The 20,121-nt window shown below is 36.8% G+C and overlaps 1 protein-coding gene across 1 annotated transcript; it reads left to right on the top strand.

Moving 5' to 3' along the window:
- The first annotated feature begins 6,373 nt into the window (after positions 1 to 6,373).
- On the top strand, positions 6,374 to 18,263 carry LOC139977150 (uncharacterized). The gene is made up of 8 exons (XM_071986303.1): positions 6,374 to 6,676; positions 11,398 to 11,638; positions 12,768 to 12,832; positions 13,932 to 14,165; positions 14,699 to 14,818; positions 15,250 to 15,465; positions 15,610 to 15,741; positions 16,816 to 18,263. The coding sequence occupies exons 1-7, from the start codon at positions 6,478 to 6,480 to the stop codon at positions 15,729 to 15,731; spliced, it is 1,197 nt and encodes a 398-aa protein (XP_071842404.1). The 5' UTR covers positions 6,374 to 6,477; the 3' UTR covers positions 15,732 to 15,741; positions 16,816 to 18,263.
- The last annotated feature ends 1,858 nt before the right edge of the window (positions 18,264 to 20,121 follow it).

Raw genomic sequence — 20,121 nt, 5'->3', positions numbered from 1 at the left:
TTTTTGGGTGATATTTTGGTAATGCATCTGAACGGCAACAGCAGAAAGAACATTTCAGCAGAGCAAGGCAATTTTTTTTTCTGAAAACAGACACATTGGCAGCTAAACAAGAAAACAATTACAAATAGCATAAGAATTTGGTTGCAGATCATTTACCCCAGATGACATCACAGACCCCCTATTGTGATCAAACTGAAGTTTTTGCCGGTCCAAGTAGGTTTGATCAACCATATCTCGAACGAAGACTAAAATGAGCGTCCTGATTAATAAAACTAACCGTTGGCCGAGATTAACTTGCTGCACTCATTTACACCGTACAGGGATCGTTTGTGGCTTGATGATCTGTGCACACTAACTTCTTAAACAATTAGAGCAACTAGGTGTAATTACAATTGTAAACATTTGCCAAAAATGGAAAATATATGTAATGTCAAATTAAACCAAAAGAAGGGCATGCACCCAAATAACAAACACTTTGCAATACCTACTGCAACTTGAATACAATATAAGATTTACCATACGTTGAAGTAATTCAAAGTTGGTATCGCTTGTACGTCAAGTTATAGATCCAAAGCTAACATTAAGACGAAAAAGAACGAGCTCAAGAGTTCATAGGTTCGCTCGTCTTTCAATGAGTGTATAATGTATGTGTAGAATGCACAATATATCAGTTGACAGTAGTCTTAGGGAACACTATTGCGGTAAATCCGAAAACCTTGAACAAATACCAAATAATAATAAATACCAAATATTAAAGTGCTGTTATCATGAAATAAAAAATGCTCAAGAGCACTGTACAACAGAACCAATTCCTGGAATATAAAATTACCAAACTTAGGAAAACCTAAAAGTAATAACAACAGCAGTAAAAGTTTTAAAAAAAATGATATAAGACAGGGTTATAAACCACAATAAAGGACATAAAAATATAAATATACATAAAAATGGGCATTAATGTGACAGTAATGTCACAGTAATGTGACAGTAATGTGAATAAGACAACGATGTGAATGAAACAACGAATAAGATTAATGCCCATACTCAAGCCTAAAAAGATAAGTTTTTAAATGCTTCTTAAAAGTGTCAATAGATGTGACATTTTTCAAGTGATGAGGAAGAGAATTCCAGAGTTAAGGACCTGCTGCACTGAAAGAACAATATCCATATGTGACTTTGTTAGTACGAGGAATAACTAGAGAAAGATGACTTTGGGACCGTAATGCTCTAGCTGGCGTGTAGCGTTTCACCAAATCAGTCATAAAACTCTGAGATTGATCATGAAGGATACGAAAAACGTGCAGAATGAGCTTGTAATTTATCCGGCGATGAATTGGCAACCAATGCAGGTCTCGGAGTACAGGAGTGATGTGTTCGTAACGACCGGTTCTGGTGATAATTCTGGCAGCCGTATTCTGGACCCTCTGTAGTTTTTTGATTGAGGAGCATGACGTTCCATTCAGGAGAGCATTACAGTAGTCAAGACGAGATGTAACCAGCGAATGGACGAGAGACTTAGTTACCTCCTCGTTAAGGGATGGACGAATTCTCCCGATGATACGTAATTGGTTGTAACAAGAGCGACTAATTAAATTTATATGGTTTTCCATAGTCAAATAACACACCAATTTCCGTACTGATATCGAGGGTGGAATGACATCATTGCCCATTATCAATGAAGGAAGGTGGATCGTTCGTTTGCTATATTTTGAATGGAAAATTATCACGTCTGCCTTGTCATCGTTAAGCTTAAGCATGTTATCAGCCATCCATTTTCTGACATCTTGTGTGTTGCTTGTGTCGAAAAGAGCGTACTGCAAAAAACGGTGTTCTCTAGGCAGAAAAGGCTAGGGATTATTTCTCCTCTGAAAGTTTCAATATAGACTTAGGGACACTCTCCCAGTACCGGCAATCGGTACGTAGAATTATATATGTTGTGGTAATCAGTTTATTCTTGCTTGATAAGAGAATGTGATAAAGAAGTGATGTATCGTATATAAGTGCATTAAACTGCACACTTACAGCGCTACTTTTATAAGCTTATTTATAAAATAAGATAACCAATTTGCCCAGTAAGGCTTTAACTTCTGCTTTTACATATCTACCATCTGCAGGGAGAGAAAAAACAGAAACCAGCGACTTTTGTCGAGGAACCGGGAAACTGCAACACAGACGAGAAACATAAGGAGAGGGTTTACATGTCCCCATAGCTCCCGGTTCCGCCAGCCCTGAAAGTGAGGAAGTTTGAATAACTAGACAATCTCGATAAGACTTGAGATGATTCAGAGAATGTCTTTATATGAATCTAATTTCAAGTTTGTAAAAAATTAGTATAACAATTTTTCTTTCTCAAAATTTCGAGTAAATCTAACAGAGACACAACTTTACAATAAACTAAAAACTCCAAACAATATACCTTTGTGTTTTATTCTTTTTGTATTCTCGTCTCATCATTATTAAGAAATATCTATCTTTTGGAACCTGGCATCAATAACCGCATTCAACAACCAATACATTTTTTGGGGTCTGCTGATAAATGTATATGGAAGCACTTGCATGATACGTAACATTAAGGGGACATGTGTAAACGGCAGCACTGACAAAGAAACGGACAGAAATGACAAACGACTTTCAACGTATTTCATAATCGTGTGTAAATCAGACTTATCTTGGAATGAATAACACGAAGATTTACTTATCACAAGGTATGTTCTTATCAGATGACGTCCGTGGGACTCAAAGCACTTCGACATCCAAGGTTTCTTGAGATGAAAAAAGGCAACAATATTGTTGTGGGAGGGTATGGGGTAGGGGATATTTAGCGGTAAGGGTATTACATAAGATATGAAGAAAGTATTCTCTTGCAAAAACCGTGTTTATTAAGAATCAAGATTGGACAGGAAAGGAGGACATGAGTATGATAAAAGCATGGTATCAAAAAAAATGAAAGTGAAACTTAAAATATAAATCTAGGAAGGATCATTCCACCGTACGAAAACGTACCAACCAACAATGGTCATGTGACGTGCTCCCAGGTGCTACTTTCATATTATTCAACCCTTTTCAGTTTCAAAGATAGGCCTTCCGTAGACAACAGAACGCCATTAAACCTGGTGTTTACGGTTTATTTGAGAATAATTGGTTAAGTTTGGATGATAAAGTTATTGAGATTCACTTTCAGCATCTCATTAGCCTTGATCTGTATGGACCCTGACTGCTATTCGAACATCTACTGTCAGAGTCTTATAGATTGCCTACGGCCGTGGTCACTTCCAACATATCATATTCCCGCTTGTTTACGTACAAAAACACCAAGGATCCTTGTGCTGCGAAGGTACAACGAATCATATCGTCTACTGTTCGTGTTTATGTAGCAGTTTTCTTGTAGCCCCGCCCCAAAAATTTGGCCAGACGTACGAAATTTCGCGAAACTGCTTGAGACCTACCCCTCTGGTTTAAGTGTTTGAATAATGCATGCGAAGCCGTCGCTAGTCACCATGACGCGGTAAGTTGAATCTCACAACTTTTATTTTTCGTAATTAAACAATAAACAATTCAATTTTAGTCGTACTTTCTGATAAATCTCCATTGAATATGCGTCTTTTTGCATGGCTCCAAAAAAGTCCCGTTAAAGTTGTCCGTGAACTTGACTTCGTTACAGGAGAAAAATGCACATTTATGGCAAAATTGGCCAGATTAGACTATGTTCTTTTCATTTATACCAAAATTGCCCTAGTGTTGTCATTAATCAACATATAACTTACGGCAAAAACACAGCGCTATGTAATACAGATGTTAGGACTTTGCATTGGCTCTGCGTGTACACGTAATGATGTACATTGCTTTAGTTCGTGACAAACGCTCATTTCATACTATAGTGTACACAACTCATACTTCATAGTCATTATATTACTATATAGCCCTGAAATATAGGAGCAGAAATTGCTCATCTTCTTAAACACAGTATGCGAGCTCTGAAGATGAAGTTTAGCCTAGGAAAAAATGCCTCACACTAACCACGGCAAAATACCACCATTTTCTATGGTAATCTGTGAAACAATACCAAAATTGGACTGGTATTTTGGTCCTATGGATGCGGTTTACCACATTTTTTCCATAGTGCCATACCACAATTTCACCAAGGTTTTTATCACTTTTTATTTCATCTTCACCATCGTTTTATCTCAAATTTACTCTATGTGGACTATTGGCGTTACCATAGTTCTACCCTAATTAACCACAATTTTACCCTAGAGCTGTACCAAATTGGTTATATCCTAATTGTACCATGGTTTTACCTTAATTGTACCACAGTTTCACCCTTAATTTACCAGAGTTGTATCCCAATTGCACAACAGTTTCCCTACTTGTCTTAATTATAATCAGTACACCACAAATTACCATAAATTTCACCCATTGGTGGATTGTATCATAATTGCCTTAGTTGAAACATACACCAAAGCAACTCATACTATATGTCATGATGTCGTTTGTATATGATGGCATACTATTTTATATGCACCAGATTTGGTCAATATGCGGCTGTCAAAACAAGCATGACAACAATATAAAGGTTTAAAAGGTTTTACAGAATATGGTCTGTACAGTTGTTGTAAAGTTAAATAAGTATGTACCATAATTTTATTCTATAGGCTACCGTAGCTTGTAGTCTTTACAGTGGCAGGGCTTGTAGTTGGAAGAGCACCAGCGTGGGTCCATCTTCACGAGAGTCTCTGAATTAAATTATTGCTGTTGATTAATTCAAACCAGTGTTGAGAGCCCGTTTTTAGCGAGTAGTGCTAAAAGTAGTGTTACGTTATGGCATTTCTTGCATTCATTGTTATGTGTGGATGTACCAAATCGATGTATTGGCAGTGAGTATTTCATGATCCCAAGGCGTCCTTATGCCCCTATACACAGAGAAAAGTCACTTCACGGCCATGAATTGTTACTCTTATCATTCAATATACTCATGGAGTTCCATTATATAAATCAATTCCAATAGTTTTATCACGCTTAGTTAAAGCATTTCGCACAGTACGTATACCAACGTGAAACGGGACAGTCACCACTTGACTCGTAACCTGTATTCGTAACCTGTATTCGTGTGCGTGTTTATTTGCCGTGAACTTGACTTCGTTACAGAATGATTTGAAGAGAAATGGATACTTATTCGTGTTAAAGGAGTTTTTCAGCGAATATACTAGTTTTCAAAATTGGAAATGATGATATTCATGCCAAAAAAAAAACAATTTTGCTAACAGTTCGAAAGTGGTTAATTTACGTTCGGAAAATACGGCCGAAATTCCCATTCCACCCCTTTCTGTGTCTTTTTTTAATAAATATCGGATTAAACACCTTTTCTTCATCAAATTCAGTTAGTACCAGACATATAAATTGGTTAATGACTGAGAAATTGTCCTTCAAAATGTTAACGAGGAGTGACGTCAAGAAACCCCGTGCATATTCTACGAGAAAAGCACTTTTCGCCCGTCTGGGGACTGACTATCCTGGTTATTGTATACGCCGATGTGAGAAAAGGGTTTATGGAAGTATTATAGGCCATTGCTGATATTAACCTCTTCTATAAATAAAAACCAAAACAAAAGACAAAAAGCTGTCATAAGTAAATTGGTAAGTACCGTGATAGTGTAGAAGCCATCAGTTGCCATAAGGTGGTCAGGTCATGTGGCCAGTAAAAAGAAATATATTTTATGTAAGTCAGAAGTAACTAAATTCGTTTCAGAAATAGAAAGGTTAAGGTGGCGATTGCTGACAAATACTATGCTAAACACTCTTCTCATAAATCATCCTTAAGGTGTACTGATAAACCTTGTAAAGTGACTAAACTAATTTAGCAATTAAAAGATGGTATGACTATAGTATCTATTACTTTCGCTATATTCCAAAAACCTGCTTACTCGTGCTTAAATAAGCGCGTTAGTGGGAAGGGGAGGGGGCACAGATCGCGATCATGGTGCCTGTTTCCGGTCTGGGGCGACGAGCATCTCTTATTAACCCCCGGGTAACACCGAATCAGTGGAAATACGCAGGGTAGACTCGGGTAACAGCGAGTTCCTAAAAACCGCAGTATTATACCATGTTAACGGATGCTTCATACTATGTATATACAGTGTTAAGTTAACAAACAGTCAAGTTCAACAATAGTTTACGATACTTTGCAGCCACGTACCATCGTCACGGAATTAAAAAAAAAAAATTATTGTTCTCCTAACCGCTCTCATTGGTTACAATTCCGGACAAAACCGCACTGAGCTCTTTTCATCCATTTCCGGTAGAGTCAGTGAGTTATTAGTTATGAGCTATTTACGAGCTGAACCACCCGATACTTACTCATCCGTTACGATGGTTCGGTAGGTTATCTGATATAAATTGTGATCACGAAGTTGTTAGGATCACATCGGCAGTTATACCTCTTCTTATACGTACTTCGCAGGGATAATTCTATCGTATGCTACCATGGACTTACGTATATTTGTGTTGTTGGTCATTACTGTGGCTACCTGGAGCGAAGTGTTGGGGCAGCCTGCATTTGATACATCGTCATGTGATGACCTAACCGCTCTTTCTGGCGTCGGTACAGTTGTTGGGGGCAACGCTCCTTTTAGCCTTGCGTCTTTACCGACAACTTACTCTCCCGGGGGTGCTCCTGTACAAGGTGAGAAATTAAAATCATATTTGTTTTTAGATATCAACATTTCCTCTCTTCTTGTTTGGATACTAATCTTATCCAGATACCAATAATAATGACACAATAGACGGTTCGTCTTCTTGTCATGACTCAGTGTAGGAGGTTGTCAATTTGATGAACAGATGAATCTAATCTCGTGAGCAGCGGGAGGAGATTTGGGGTCAAAAGCCTATATAAAAAATCCCTATAGCCTATACCTCGATTGGCTAATAAAATGGAAATTATCCGAACGATAGATATGAATGTCAGAATATAAATTGTTTGTGAATCATTGCAACTACATCATACTCCGCTACTAGCGGCAAACACCTTTGTAAGAACGGGCAGGCTAAGTGACAGAGAAGCGATTATGGTTTTTGCTCTTATTTTGAGATCAGCGAAACATTATGTGGGAGCCTTCATATAAATGACAAACTCCACTGAGTGTAGAGGCGTAGTCAATGTCGAGATAGAACACACTCTGTTAAATAACTGCGACATAGACTGCGACTGCGCCTCCGGAGGCGAAGTTAGGTTTCAAATCGGTTGGGTACTGCGTATTATTAAGTTATGCATAAATCATACTGCAAATGCATTTCTCCCAGGAATTTAAACCTTTCCAGTGATTGATTGTAAGGGACATATTTCCTTCAGTACGAACCTAATAAAGGTGGTGCCAGTATAAACTAACTCCAAAGATATATACGTCAGATTTAAATTTTGGAAGATAACTTGCTTGCATAGGCGTAGGAACCCAATTTGATTTGAGGGCGGGGGGGGGGCTGTAACGACTTGCCCGAAAAAAATAACCAAAATTTTTCGAGTGCGTTCAACATCTTAATGTACGTATCATATAGTCATGCATCTTACTACATCGCATGCCAAATACATACAATCATTTGCCGTATTGTTACCATTTTTGGGAAGTCGTTACAATAATAATGATAATAATAATATAAGTTTAACCATTGGAAAACACATTGCAATTTATATTTCTTTCAGTAGGTGCCCGAAAAATTCTCAGCATATTGCCCGAATTTCACAAAAATATTTGATTGTAGGACTGCAGCCCCCCTCCCCCAGTCCCCGCTTCCTACGCCTATGCAGTTGCGTTTGAAACATATTGAAAACACTTAATCTAAATTATTTAACCCATCTGTTATGCAAATCGTATCAAAGACCGTTCAAATGGTTTTAGTTTCGTGTGATACAGCCTTATATTAGTACATTGTTTAACAAAATGTAATTTACTTTAAGCTACAAAAGGGTTTCATAAATTATATTTCGTCGTACTCATTTTGGAGATTTCGATCACAAAATCTACACATTTATAATTTGGACATAACCTGATGTCTTTAAATAAATTCATTGCGAATACTAATTAATGATTTAAACTAGCTTAGTACACAGTCATATTGTCTGTTTGAGCGATTTTCATATTCATCTCACGGAATTACTGTTCAATGTGGATCTTTTTCTGTCAATTGAAAATAAACTGATTACAAATGTGCTTTCTAAGTCCACAAGAAGAATATCAAAGACTACTTGATATTTACAATATGAAGACCTTGTTCTCTCAAGTAAATAAACCAACAATAGCGGCAATTTGATTTATAATTACATCAGACTCATATGCACAGTAGAGCAAATTCCACTTAAACTACAGCATAACAAATCAAAAAAGCAACATAGATACATGTCAGAACTTTCAAGGATTTACATTTCAATAATATTGAATATATCTCAGGGCCTCAGTGGGGTTAAGTGGGCAAAGTTATCGGTTGCGAGTGAAAAGCTAGTGAATTATATATTAAGAAAAAACATGTAAGAGAGAAGATTTCAATTCATATGTGATACAATCCAAAACCGTGGTAGGGATTCAGAGGGACTGTAGCGTGTGGTGATATCACTTGGTCTTGAAGAGCTCTTTTAAAGCTAACAGAACAGAAAAAGAAATCTTTTGTGGATTATGGGGATTTCAGCTGCAGCGTTGTAGATATTTCTTTGCTATTTGAAGCGATTTCAGAGCACTGAAATACACTTCTTAGAAGAATTGAAATTCTGTTAGCAGTCAAATATATAAACTGAACGCCGGAAGCTGCAGCATTTTGTGAGGCAAATATTATCCGTGCATGGGAATCTTGGAAATGAGGACGGAAGGGAGAAACAGAGATAGCAATGTTGTTAGGTCTGCGTCAGTTCTGTTGTAATGCCCTCACTTACTGGGTGTAAGACCACGCTTTAAGACCGCCTTAGCATCGAAGTTAGACGGACATTTTATTTTCGCTGGGGGATGTCACCCTACATCTCACATACCCTTTTATGCACACCGATGGATTCTCAAAATATATTGACAACCATCCATTCAGGAAGTGCTGTATGACAATGTTGGTGTTGTTGTATTGCGACAAAAGCATATAACCATAAATCACCACACAAGTGTCGTTGACTGAATGAAACATTTAGGTCAGTAATGTGGTCATTTATATTTTGGTGACATTAACCACCCGGTGTGAAATATGCCGTCAAAAGTTGATTTTGGTAAACCTACAATGAGTTACATGTAACAACTTCAGTACACATCCTATAATCAAAGTATGCAATCTAGCGCTGCGTTATTTGCTTCAACGTTTCAAAGTTTCAACATTGGATATTTGATACACTTTGTATTGAAAAGTGAAGTTCGTCTTTAGGCGTTATGAGAGCAAGTTCAGCTAAAATACTTGTTAACGCACTATGGAAAAGTTAATTTCATCTCTGCTCATTACCTCTTAGTCAACGTCACTAAAAGATATATGTTTCCAAACAGTATGAAAACTGATCTAATTATGCCTGGGTTATCAAAAACTGATATGGTATGGGTCGAATATAACAAAATAAGCTCTGCATAAGTGCAAACATGGCTCCAGTTATTTTTTATATACGTTTTGGGTATATAATTGAAACTGATAACTTCTTTCATATAGCCACAAAGCCTGTTTATCGACAGGCGCGACTGTTTGTTTTGAGTAACCTCTATATGCTTATGTTATTGTGCAACGCATAGGTCAAGGTAAATCTAGATGACCCTGAACCGGTAGCGATTCTCAAGGAGTAAACAAAACACAATATTTCCTATAGGAATTAGACGGTATTAGACGTTTGATCAAGCATGAACCCATAGACTCCTTTTCTCCATATCCTTCCTTAGTAAACACCTTTGTAGCGAAACGAGTAATATTGAGTAAGGCTTTACAATGAAATACCTCCATTGGGTTTGTGACAATCAGCAATATTGGTTCACTGGTTCTAGGTCACTGCACCCAGAATACCGCCTTAGAACAAATACATAAAAAAATCCCTTTTCAACGTTTGAGGTTAATATATGAACTCATTTAATTTGACACTACACGACGAGCTTCACACATTTAAAACTAAGGCTTACGTAGGTCTTAAACCACTGAAGAAGCGTAAAAGGGTATCTCCGGTTGACTGGTGTGGGTAGTGGGTAGAAGGGGTTGCGGGCGTACAACGTAATTGGATGAAATTTCAGGGGCAAACAAAGCTCTGATAAGGACCCGATGCGTTAATGTGCCTGAAGGTTCAGTTTGTTCAAGATTCTTCTCGTTTCTTTCTCATTTTGATTATCATGCACAACATAAATACAATATAATGAATAAAGGAAAAGTGGCTGGAAACTGTATGGATAGAACCTGATTCAAGCCAGTGACATCTGGATTTCAAGCCCAGATCTCTACCAACTGAGTTGTCTAGTCTTGGTTGGTGGCCATCCCTGTATGGCCATTTTTGGTTGGGGCGTCAGTTAGAATACACGATACCCTTGCATATATAGTGAAACCAGGGATCACGCCACACTTTTATGCCATACAACCCAGAAAGCGGCAGGGATGTGGAGCAAAATGCGGCCATCAGAAAAAGGATTTACTCTGAAATAGCTTTCACATCTCACACGCCTTCAGTCCAATATCGGTTCTTATCAAAGGAGGAGGGGGAGGGGGGGGGGGGATTGGTTTTAAATGGGCGAACTTCTGAGAAAGTCATAGCTCATTATGGATAATACTGAATTTGTTTAAAAATAGCCGCCTGATATAGTCAAATCAAGAGAAAACATTTTTAATTAACTCTTTTTGTATAATAAGATTGCAGCCTTCCTAAAATACCAAACTCATATACCAGCGTTCTGCCATGTAAGTGATCCTATAGTCGTCGACTCCGATAAAGTGTCAATGATATTTGAAATGTGCTATACAGCGCCTTGTAAAAAAGTATATAGCACTGAACAATATCATTTATGAAACTTCTATATCATAGCTCAATAATTAAATTTGAATTTGAGTGAGAATATGAAAGGGAACGTTTACATTTTGATTAACTACAATGAATTATATAGGATGCAATCTATGAAATGTTAAATTATTTCTTGGAGATCTCAGTAAGATCGCATAAATGATGAAACTGTTTCAATATAAACATTAGAGTGAGAAATTCAATATGGAAGGAAAATCACTTTTTGATTAACTACAAATGAAGTATATTTGATGGAATATATTCAAAGTTAGGGCATTCCTAAGTAATTTTATTATTACATGTTAGATACATATTGCTTGAATTTCTTTGCTTTGGAGAAGGAAAGTGTTCAAATATCATCTCAATCATTATAATTGTGAAGAAAACAAGTTAAGTTAATACATTTTCTTCTTTGTTTACAGTGTTCTTGTTTTCTCAAGTTGGTCGGACTCAGTTCTCATCTGTAATTCTTCAGGCTAGAAGAGTTGATAACGGCGCCGTCGTGGGATCCTTCGATATTAGTAACAATGCAGGATTTGAATTCCTAGCTTGTGGTGACCGCGGAATGGCTACCGTCATAACTTCGGGCCGGAACCCAATCACTGTGACATTTATGACAATGTGGAACCCCCCGAGTGTCAGTTATGGAGCTGTGGAACTTGTGTGAGTTGTAACCCAGCCGATTCACACAGAAATAACAGTAACTACTGTGCATCGTAAACCGTTGTATCGTACTGATAAATTTGTTAAAACTGAGGTTATGTGTAATCTCAACAAATTCCAACAACTAGATTTCACGGAATTACACATATCATCAGATCTTACTGTAATCATAATAACCATGCAACTGATTAAAGCACGATCCAGTATTTACCTTGGTACAAAACTTTCAGATTTACAGTGTAAATGTGTTCTCTGTGATTATTGGGCGTGAAGCCGATAACGGCAAATACACTACAATGCGCTGTGTTGCGATGAGTGCAGTGTCAAAATACCAAAAATCATACATCTATAAGCGTACAACTCTATACTATAGTCTCATGACATGCGCAGCGTTGTGCAGCCACATAGCATATCATCTATATATACAGTTTACAAATGGCTGATATGAGTATAGTTGCAGTCTGGTGTAGGGTCCCAAGCACTACCGTCAAGAAGCATACCAAATACAACACAGGTGCTTACACAACTATCGTAAGTCAATGAATCCTCGAAGGAGTTGTACGGTAACGAACTATATATACGGTATAGTACGTCACAATGTACACCCTTTACTAGTTCAGTTAACCAGCATATATTCCACATCAGTTTAGAACACACGTATACCCAATAAATATATCGCATTCTACATACTAGACATATGCAGTATTCAGTCATCCTTAACGAATTTCAAGAACTTAATAGGTCTAAAACCGTTTTGTGCGGTATACCATGCTTTGCATACTGCTTTATGCACCAAATGAATACAATGTGTATGGCTCCAAATTCTGTTGAATAGTAACAAAGCACATATTTAAAACATTAACGGTGTTGTGCAGTATCGTCCCACATTGCTACATACTAAATACACCCAAGTAATTGAAATGAATGGATCTAACCTCAAAGTTCCAACAGTGTGGCTGTTCGGTTAGCTTAGGTGTAAGAGTGGGCCACCTGTATCATAGATCAAGGGGAAGCTGCAAAATATGTGAGCCGACACAATTGGTCTCACTGTGCAAACACATATCAGTATATACGTGTAAAATATATTCCCTGATTTTTGCTTGATATTAGTTTTATATTTGTTTTCCAGGGCCACCGTAGTTGACGAGGCGTCCAACATTTATGAGAGAATTTTATCCTTTTCTGAAATAACTGGTAAGATATTGATTTATATTGAGCGAGTTTCGATATTCCTCAATTGATAGGTTACTCCTACGAAGCTGGTGCGCGCATAAGTATCTTACATGGTTGTCTCTACATCTATCTGTATATCTATACATCTGTCAGTGTGGAGAACGTACCAATGTATTCAATATCAACATATATGTTAAGATTAACAGATGACTTTCAGACATATGTTTATAATGTTGATACGTCACAGTGCAACATAATAGACAAATGTGATTGTTAGTGACGTTTCTGTAGCGATTCCGGTGTTGAAGATATCCAATTTCAAGGGATAATAAACGTATGAATGCCCCCCCCCCCCCCCTTGTAGCAAATGAGGTTATTTCAGCTCCTCAGTGTAGGCCTATTATACTTACCGTGTATTCATTGTTATATTAAGTAGGTTCAATTCTGACTGAACCAACTTAAAATGTTCTTACAACTTCATATAAATCTAACACCATTTGTTGTTGAAAAGTTTGTGAAACATCCCAATTTGTTGTACGTAGCTATAAAAGTGAAGTTATAATCTTTTGAGCCTTTGAGCTGTCTCTCAGAATGTGACCGTATATTGTATGTGCTACACTATAGCTATCCCGACTACTTTGATATACAGAGTTGTTCAAAGGATAATTGCTAAAAAACTAACCAAGGTAAAGGAAAGGACAATCTTGTACTGATAACTGGGTTTTAACAGTGTTCAACATACAGAGAAAAGCTTAACACTTCTATTCGTGCAAAGAAATACCTCAAACCAAGCATATCAAGAGATAAATCCCTGTAATGATAAATATCTACGCTATCAGTCTTCTACTTAGACAAAGTCGTTTGTTTAATCGTGTCTGAGAACGACATCCAATATCATTTTGTTTAGATCTCATGGATTGAAGTTGTCGATCTTCAATATCATTTTATGCATAACAGAGGGTAAATATCGATAGCTGGGCTCAATATTTCTATTTCTGTACATGTCTGTTAAAATCTCTGGCCCGTAGTCTTTCACTCGTCTTGCTATCGAAATTTGACCTGGGATCTTATCAACTTCTATAATGTAATCCTTTAATTCTTCTGATTGTTCTTATCGCAGCCAACGAAGCTTTTGTACCTCTTACGATAACTGCTTGCCCTACGCAACCCACGATAACCAACCAACAAGTGACCTATCCTACACCTACATGCCAGCGAGGAAATACTGTAATCGGAGATGCTGTCTGCAATCTACCATCAGGATCGCCCAACTTCGTTGTTGGGAGTAACACTGTTAATTGCGAATGTGCGGACGCTGGAGATACAGCGTCGTGCGATTTTACTTTTGAATTGAGTAAGTTTAAATTGATCACCGTTTGAAATGAGAAAAAAGGATAGAAAAAAGAGACTGGATAACACAGTTACCCTAACACAATGATTATGCAGCAAGCGTTTGGTCTACTACACAATATCTCCCACGAGGAATAAGTCGCAATGGATTCCCCACCCCTTAAATTCGATTCTTAGAATACAAGAAAACTTAGCTGGAAATGAACTTTATGTTAAATTTAAAAAAAAAATGATCTACGTCGGCAAGCTCCGAAAACTGTTTATAATTTTGTCGACGTCTTCACTATTTTCCGCAATCTGCTGAAATTTGTTTTGACTCACTATTTCGTAGGGCCTCCATAATTTGCGCCCTAACATACCGATTTTGTTAACATGTGCAGTGTTCACATAATGTTTCATTAGTATGTATTTGTTTTCCCGCTTCTTTAATGCAATCTAACATACCTTTGTTTATGAGAAACAGTCATTTATAATTTTTCACCGTTTTGGTTTTTTTGCTACACTTTAACATTACCTTTTCTTACAATGTTCCTTCAGCTGTAGGGACCCCATGTTCTCCGAATCCTTGTCAAAACGGTGGATCCTGTTTTGAGTTGGGCGGCGGAGCGTTCTTTTGCAGTTGTATCAATCCATTCACCGGAACCATCTGCGACCAAGGTATTCGATAGTTTTATGTAAATAAAATAACAACATGCATAACAGGGTTACTTGCTTATTATTATTATTATTTTTGTTATGATTATTATTGTTGTTGATGTTATCTTTATTATTATTGTTGTTGTTGTTATTATTATTATTGTTGTTATTATTATTAATATTATTATTATTATTGCTGTTGTAACTATTGTTGTTGTTATTATTATTAATATTATTATTATTATTATCATCATCATCATCATCATCATCATCATCATCATCATCATCATCATCATCATCATCATCATCATCATCATCATCATCATCATCATCATCATCATCATCATCATCATCATTATTATTATTATTATTTGTATTATTATTTTATTATTATTATTATCATCATCATCTTCATCATTATTGTTATTATTATCATCATTATTTTTTATTAGAACCGGGTCTTACGGCTGAGCCTTGCCCACCAGCCTTGAATAACGTTGGCAATAATTATTTCTGGACTCCACCTAACTGTCTGCTTAACGGAAACGTCGTGGGTGTGGCGACCTGTACACCCCAATCTGGGGGTTTCTTCTTTGGTGCAATCAATCCAGTCTCGTGCGTCTGTGTTAACGGCGGACAACAGGATATTTGTTCCTTCAATATTAATGGTGAGGAAATTCTTCCGTTTTTGGGGTCATCATTTTAAGTACATTCAAAAGAAACTAAAGAAATACTGAAGACCACGATATCCAGAGATATCAATGACTGTGAACTAACTTTAAATATATATATATATATTTTTCGTACTTCAGCTTTGCCTCCAACAGGTGTCTGTATGAACAACCCATGTGTAGGAGGCGCGGAATGCCGGGTAGCGGAAGCAACCGAGGCTGGATATACCTGTCATAGCACCGTAGGTGTACCCTGCCAGTAACGACTACGAGGTACATACCAATCGGTAGTAATAGCATATATGTTTTGGTCTCATTTGTGATAGAAAATTTAGTCACTCATGTTCATACTTTTAAATTACTCTCATCAGGGGCGACAGAAGATGGGTTCATTTTGCGAAGGTTGTAGGGGTTGGTGGGGTTGGATGGGGATCCTCATAAATCTCGAGGAGTAGTTGGACATGTGAATTTGTATTGATGGGGGGAAAAATTAGATCAAATTATGTTTAACAAAATGGAGCATTTGTAGGACAAATTCCAATACAGTAGACAAATATTACATGTGTTACAGTGTTATAACACACTTCAGTTTATATTGATTAACTGTTGTCTCTTAATCGCTGAACAAACTGATCAAGCCATCTACATTGGATGCACAGTAGTATCTGCTGACAGGTCTAACATGTGTTACGGTGTTATAACACACTTTAATTTATACTGATTAACAGATGTCTCCTCTTATTCACAGTACACACTGAGCAAGCCATGTACATTGGGTGTCCATTATTATTGCATTCAAAAAGTGTCATTGTAGCCTAGATGGAAACATTAACACAAACTGGCCGGTGACGTCAAACGTCCGATTTTATCTTGAAAATAAACATCAGATTACCAGATACCAAGAGTTCATAGAAAATTGTATAGAAGGAAATATGACAAAGCCTATACATGTTGCTTTTTTTTCATTGTTTGTATCAGAATTGCGCATTTTACAACTGTTAGGCTTATATTGGTTTGCTTGTATTCAAAATTCAATTTGAAAAAAAAAAATCGAAATTGATTTTTCTTGAGTTAAAAATAGTAAAAGCTGTTCAATTGATGTGTTTCAAAATGGAAACACGTGGAGCACGTGACTGTCATAGCAATTTAATTTGTTTAAGCTAGTATAGATTTGTTCACACTAAAAGTCTACCCAAAGCAAAGATTGTCAGGATTAATTAAGCTTCTCGCAGAGTAGAAATAGTTTAGAAATCAATATCAAATTGTTTAATTAATAGTTTTTGTCCTTGTCATTGTCTTAACAAATAATAAATGTTCTATATGGTGTATTTTCTTTTTAATTTTCAGGTTATGCTTAACTCCAACAGGACGATACATTTACTTCAGTTTTGATGTAATTTGTCCAATCGAGTACCATTTCTTTCTCTGGAGCTTCTGTTTTTTCTTCTTGCTTTCTAATTATAACATGTAAATACATACTCAACTCGGAAGTCTCTTAGGATATTACTAAGATCATATCAGCTTTCAACATGTCAAACCTACTTGTTAAAGTAGTTTGAATTAAACATGGTAGTGGTATCTCTAAGATTAAAGCTTAAATCCGAGAGAATGTCTACAAAATGTCTTGCTCTGTACGGAATTAAAAAAAAAAATATGACTCTTTAACCATGTTAACAATTTCAGCCTTTTAATGGATAAGTTACCGCTAAAGTTTGGTCTTAATAGTTTCACAGTCCAACAAAATGTGGGTGTTATTTTAATAATTCTCCTTCTGACTGACTGAGGTGATGATGGAAGCAATTTCTTCTGTTTGAACGCATAAATATTCACAATAATCCTTTGTTTTTATCAATTCTAACATGTCAATTCAAACAGGTCGTTTGCACCCATTTAGGATAACTTGGGAAAGACCAATTTAACAAATAAAGTTAATAGCGGAGTTCCGTACAACTCGCATATTTCTATATGAACCATTGTGTTCAATCTAAGGACAGCTCTCATTGGCTGTCTATCATCCTATGTATCTAGTTCGACCAATTTTACTTGCTGAGCACCAGCTGTCATGGCGCAACAATTAAAAGTTAATCGATGACCACCTTATACTGTTATAAGTGGCTATATATGACCATCGTGGAGGGTATAGGGGAAACGCAATGACTCTTTCTGACCGCTGCCCAAATCACAGACCACCGTCATTTAAGTAACATTAACAAGAATAGACAAGAGGCATGTCAAGCCTATTCAATGGATATGAAATCAGCATGAATGAGTTACAAACACTGCCTCAAAAGGGTTATAGTGATCTAATCAAACTGGTGCTACCTAACGGAATTAGCGGGGAATTGGTGTCGTAAACTTGTTGTAAAACAGGCAGGTCTCATTTTTGTATAGGGAGTGAAACGTATTCATTACTGTGAATCTTTCATACTAAACACCGTACTGTGGAACGTGACTTTTTGCTTTGTTGTATAAATAAGGCTGATTGGATACGAAATTGAATAATATTATGCAACTAGATCACTTAAAGTGTTTGCAGACATTTGATGCGCTTAATGTCAAGCACATTCTATGCATGCCTAGGCAAATGTTGACCTTTAGAAATGGATTTGAAGGGAGAATGCGCACCCCTCGCGTTGCTTACGGTCCTGCTAGGTTAAAGGTTAGGTGGTAAAAATTGCTTGCGTGCAAGTAATTTGCAACTTTGAAGAACACATCCAATGATAGTTTTTATGTAACTTTATCGGTGTAATGGGCTTCATTAATTCATTAACATTAAAATACAAACCAAACTTAGAGTTGTTTGTCGTTTTTTGTTTTCTTTTTGTATTCTTGTGTCGCGGCAACCGTATTTAGAGTCTATTTAGAATATTTAGAGAACTAGATAAATTTGCAACAACAAACATAATAATAATAATAATGATGATGATGATGATGATGATGATGATGATGACGATGACGATGACGATGAAGATGACGATGACGATGACGATGACGATGACGATGATGATGATTGTCCCTGTAGCATTTTATATCACGTAGATATGATTTTTTGGGTGATATTTTGGTAATGCATCTGAACGGCAACAGCAGAAAGAACATTTCAGCAGAGCAAGGCAATTTTTTTCTGAAAACAGACACATTGGCAGCTAAACAAGAAAACAATTACAAATAGCATAAGAATTTGGCTGCAGATCATTTACCCCAGATGACATCACAGACCCCCTATTGTGATCAAACTGAAGTTTTTGCCGGTCCAAGTAGGTTTGATCAACCATATCTCGAACGAAGACTAAAATGAGCGTCCTGATTAATAAAACTAACCGTTGGCCGAGATTAACTTGCTGCACTCATTTACACCGTACAGGGATCGTTTGTGGCTTGATGATCTGTGCACACTAACTTCTTAAACAATTAGAGCAACTAGGTGTAATTACAATTGTAAACATTTGCCAAAAATGGAAAATATATGTAATGTCAAATTAAACCAAAAGAAGGGCATGCACCCAAATAACAAACACTTTGCAATACCTACTGCAACTTGAATACAATATAAGCTTTACCATACGTTGCAGTCATTCAAAGTTGGTATCGCTTGTACGCCAAGTTATAGATCCAAAGCTAACATTAAGACAAAAGAGAACGAGCTCAAGAGTTCATAGGTTCGCTCGTCTTTCAATGAGTTTATAATGTATGTGTAGAATGCACAATATATCAGTTGACAGTAGTCTTAGGGAACACTATTGCGGTAAATCCGAAAACCTTGAACAAATACCAAAAAATAATAAATACCAAATATTAAAGTGCTGTTATCATGAAATAAAAAATGCTCAAGAGCACTCTACAAAAGAACCAATTCCTGGAATATAAAATTACCAAACTTAAGAAAACCTAAAAGTAATAACAACAGCATTAAAAGTTTAAAAAAATGATATAAGGCAGAGTTATAAACCATAATAAAGGACCTAAAAATATAAATATACATAAAAATGGGCATTAATGTGACAGTAATGTCACAGTAATGTGAATAAGACAACGATGTGAATGAAACAACGAATGAGATTAATGCACATACTCAAGCCTAAAAAGATAAGTTTTTAAATGCTTCTTAAAAGTGTCAATAGATGTGACATTTTTCATGTGATGAGGAAGAGAATTCCAGAGTTAAGGACCTGCTGCACTGAAAGAACAATATCCATATTTGACTTCGTTAGTACGAGGAATAACTAGAGAAAGATGACTTTGGGACTGTAATGCTCTAGCTGGCGTGTAGCGTTTCACCAAATCAGTCATATAACTCGGAGGTTGATCATGAAGAATACGAAAAACGTGCAGAATGAGCTTGTAATTTATCCGGCGATGAATTGGCAACCAATGCAGGTCTCGGAGTACAGGAGTGATGTGTTCGTAACGACGGGTTCTGGTGATAATTCTGGCAGCCGTATTCTGGACCCTCTGTAGTTATTTGATTGAGGAGCATGACGTTCCATTCAGGAGAGCATTACAGTAGTCAAGACGAGATTTAACCAGCGAATGGACGAGAGACTTGGTTACCTCCTCGTTAAGAGATGGACGAATTCTCCCGATGATACGTAATTGGTTGTAACAAGAGCGACTAATTAAATTTATATGGTTTTTCATAGTCAAATAACACAC

Source organism: Apostichopus japonicus, chromosome 12 (assembly GCF_037975245.1).
Source record: "Apostichopus japonicus isolate 1M-3 chromosome 12, ASM3797524v1, whole genome shotgun sequence".
NCBI classification, from domain to species: Eukaryota; Metazoa; Echinodermata; class Holothuroidea; order Aspidochirotida; family Stichopodidae; genus Apostichopus; species Apostichopus japonicus.
Note: the sequence above shows the minus strand (reverse complement) of the source record. Positions and strands in the feature narration are given on the sequence as shown.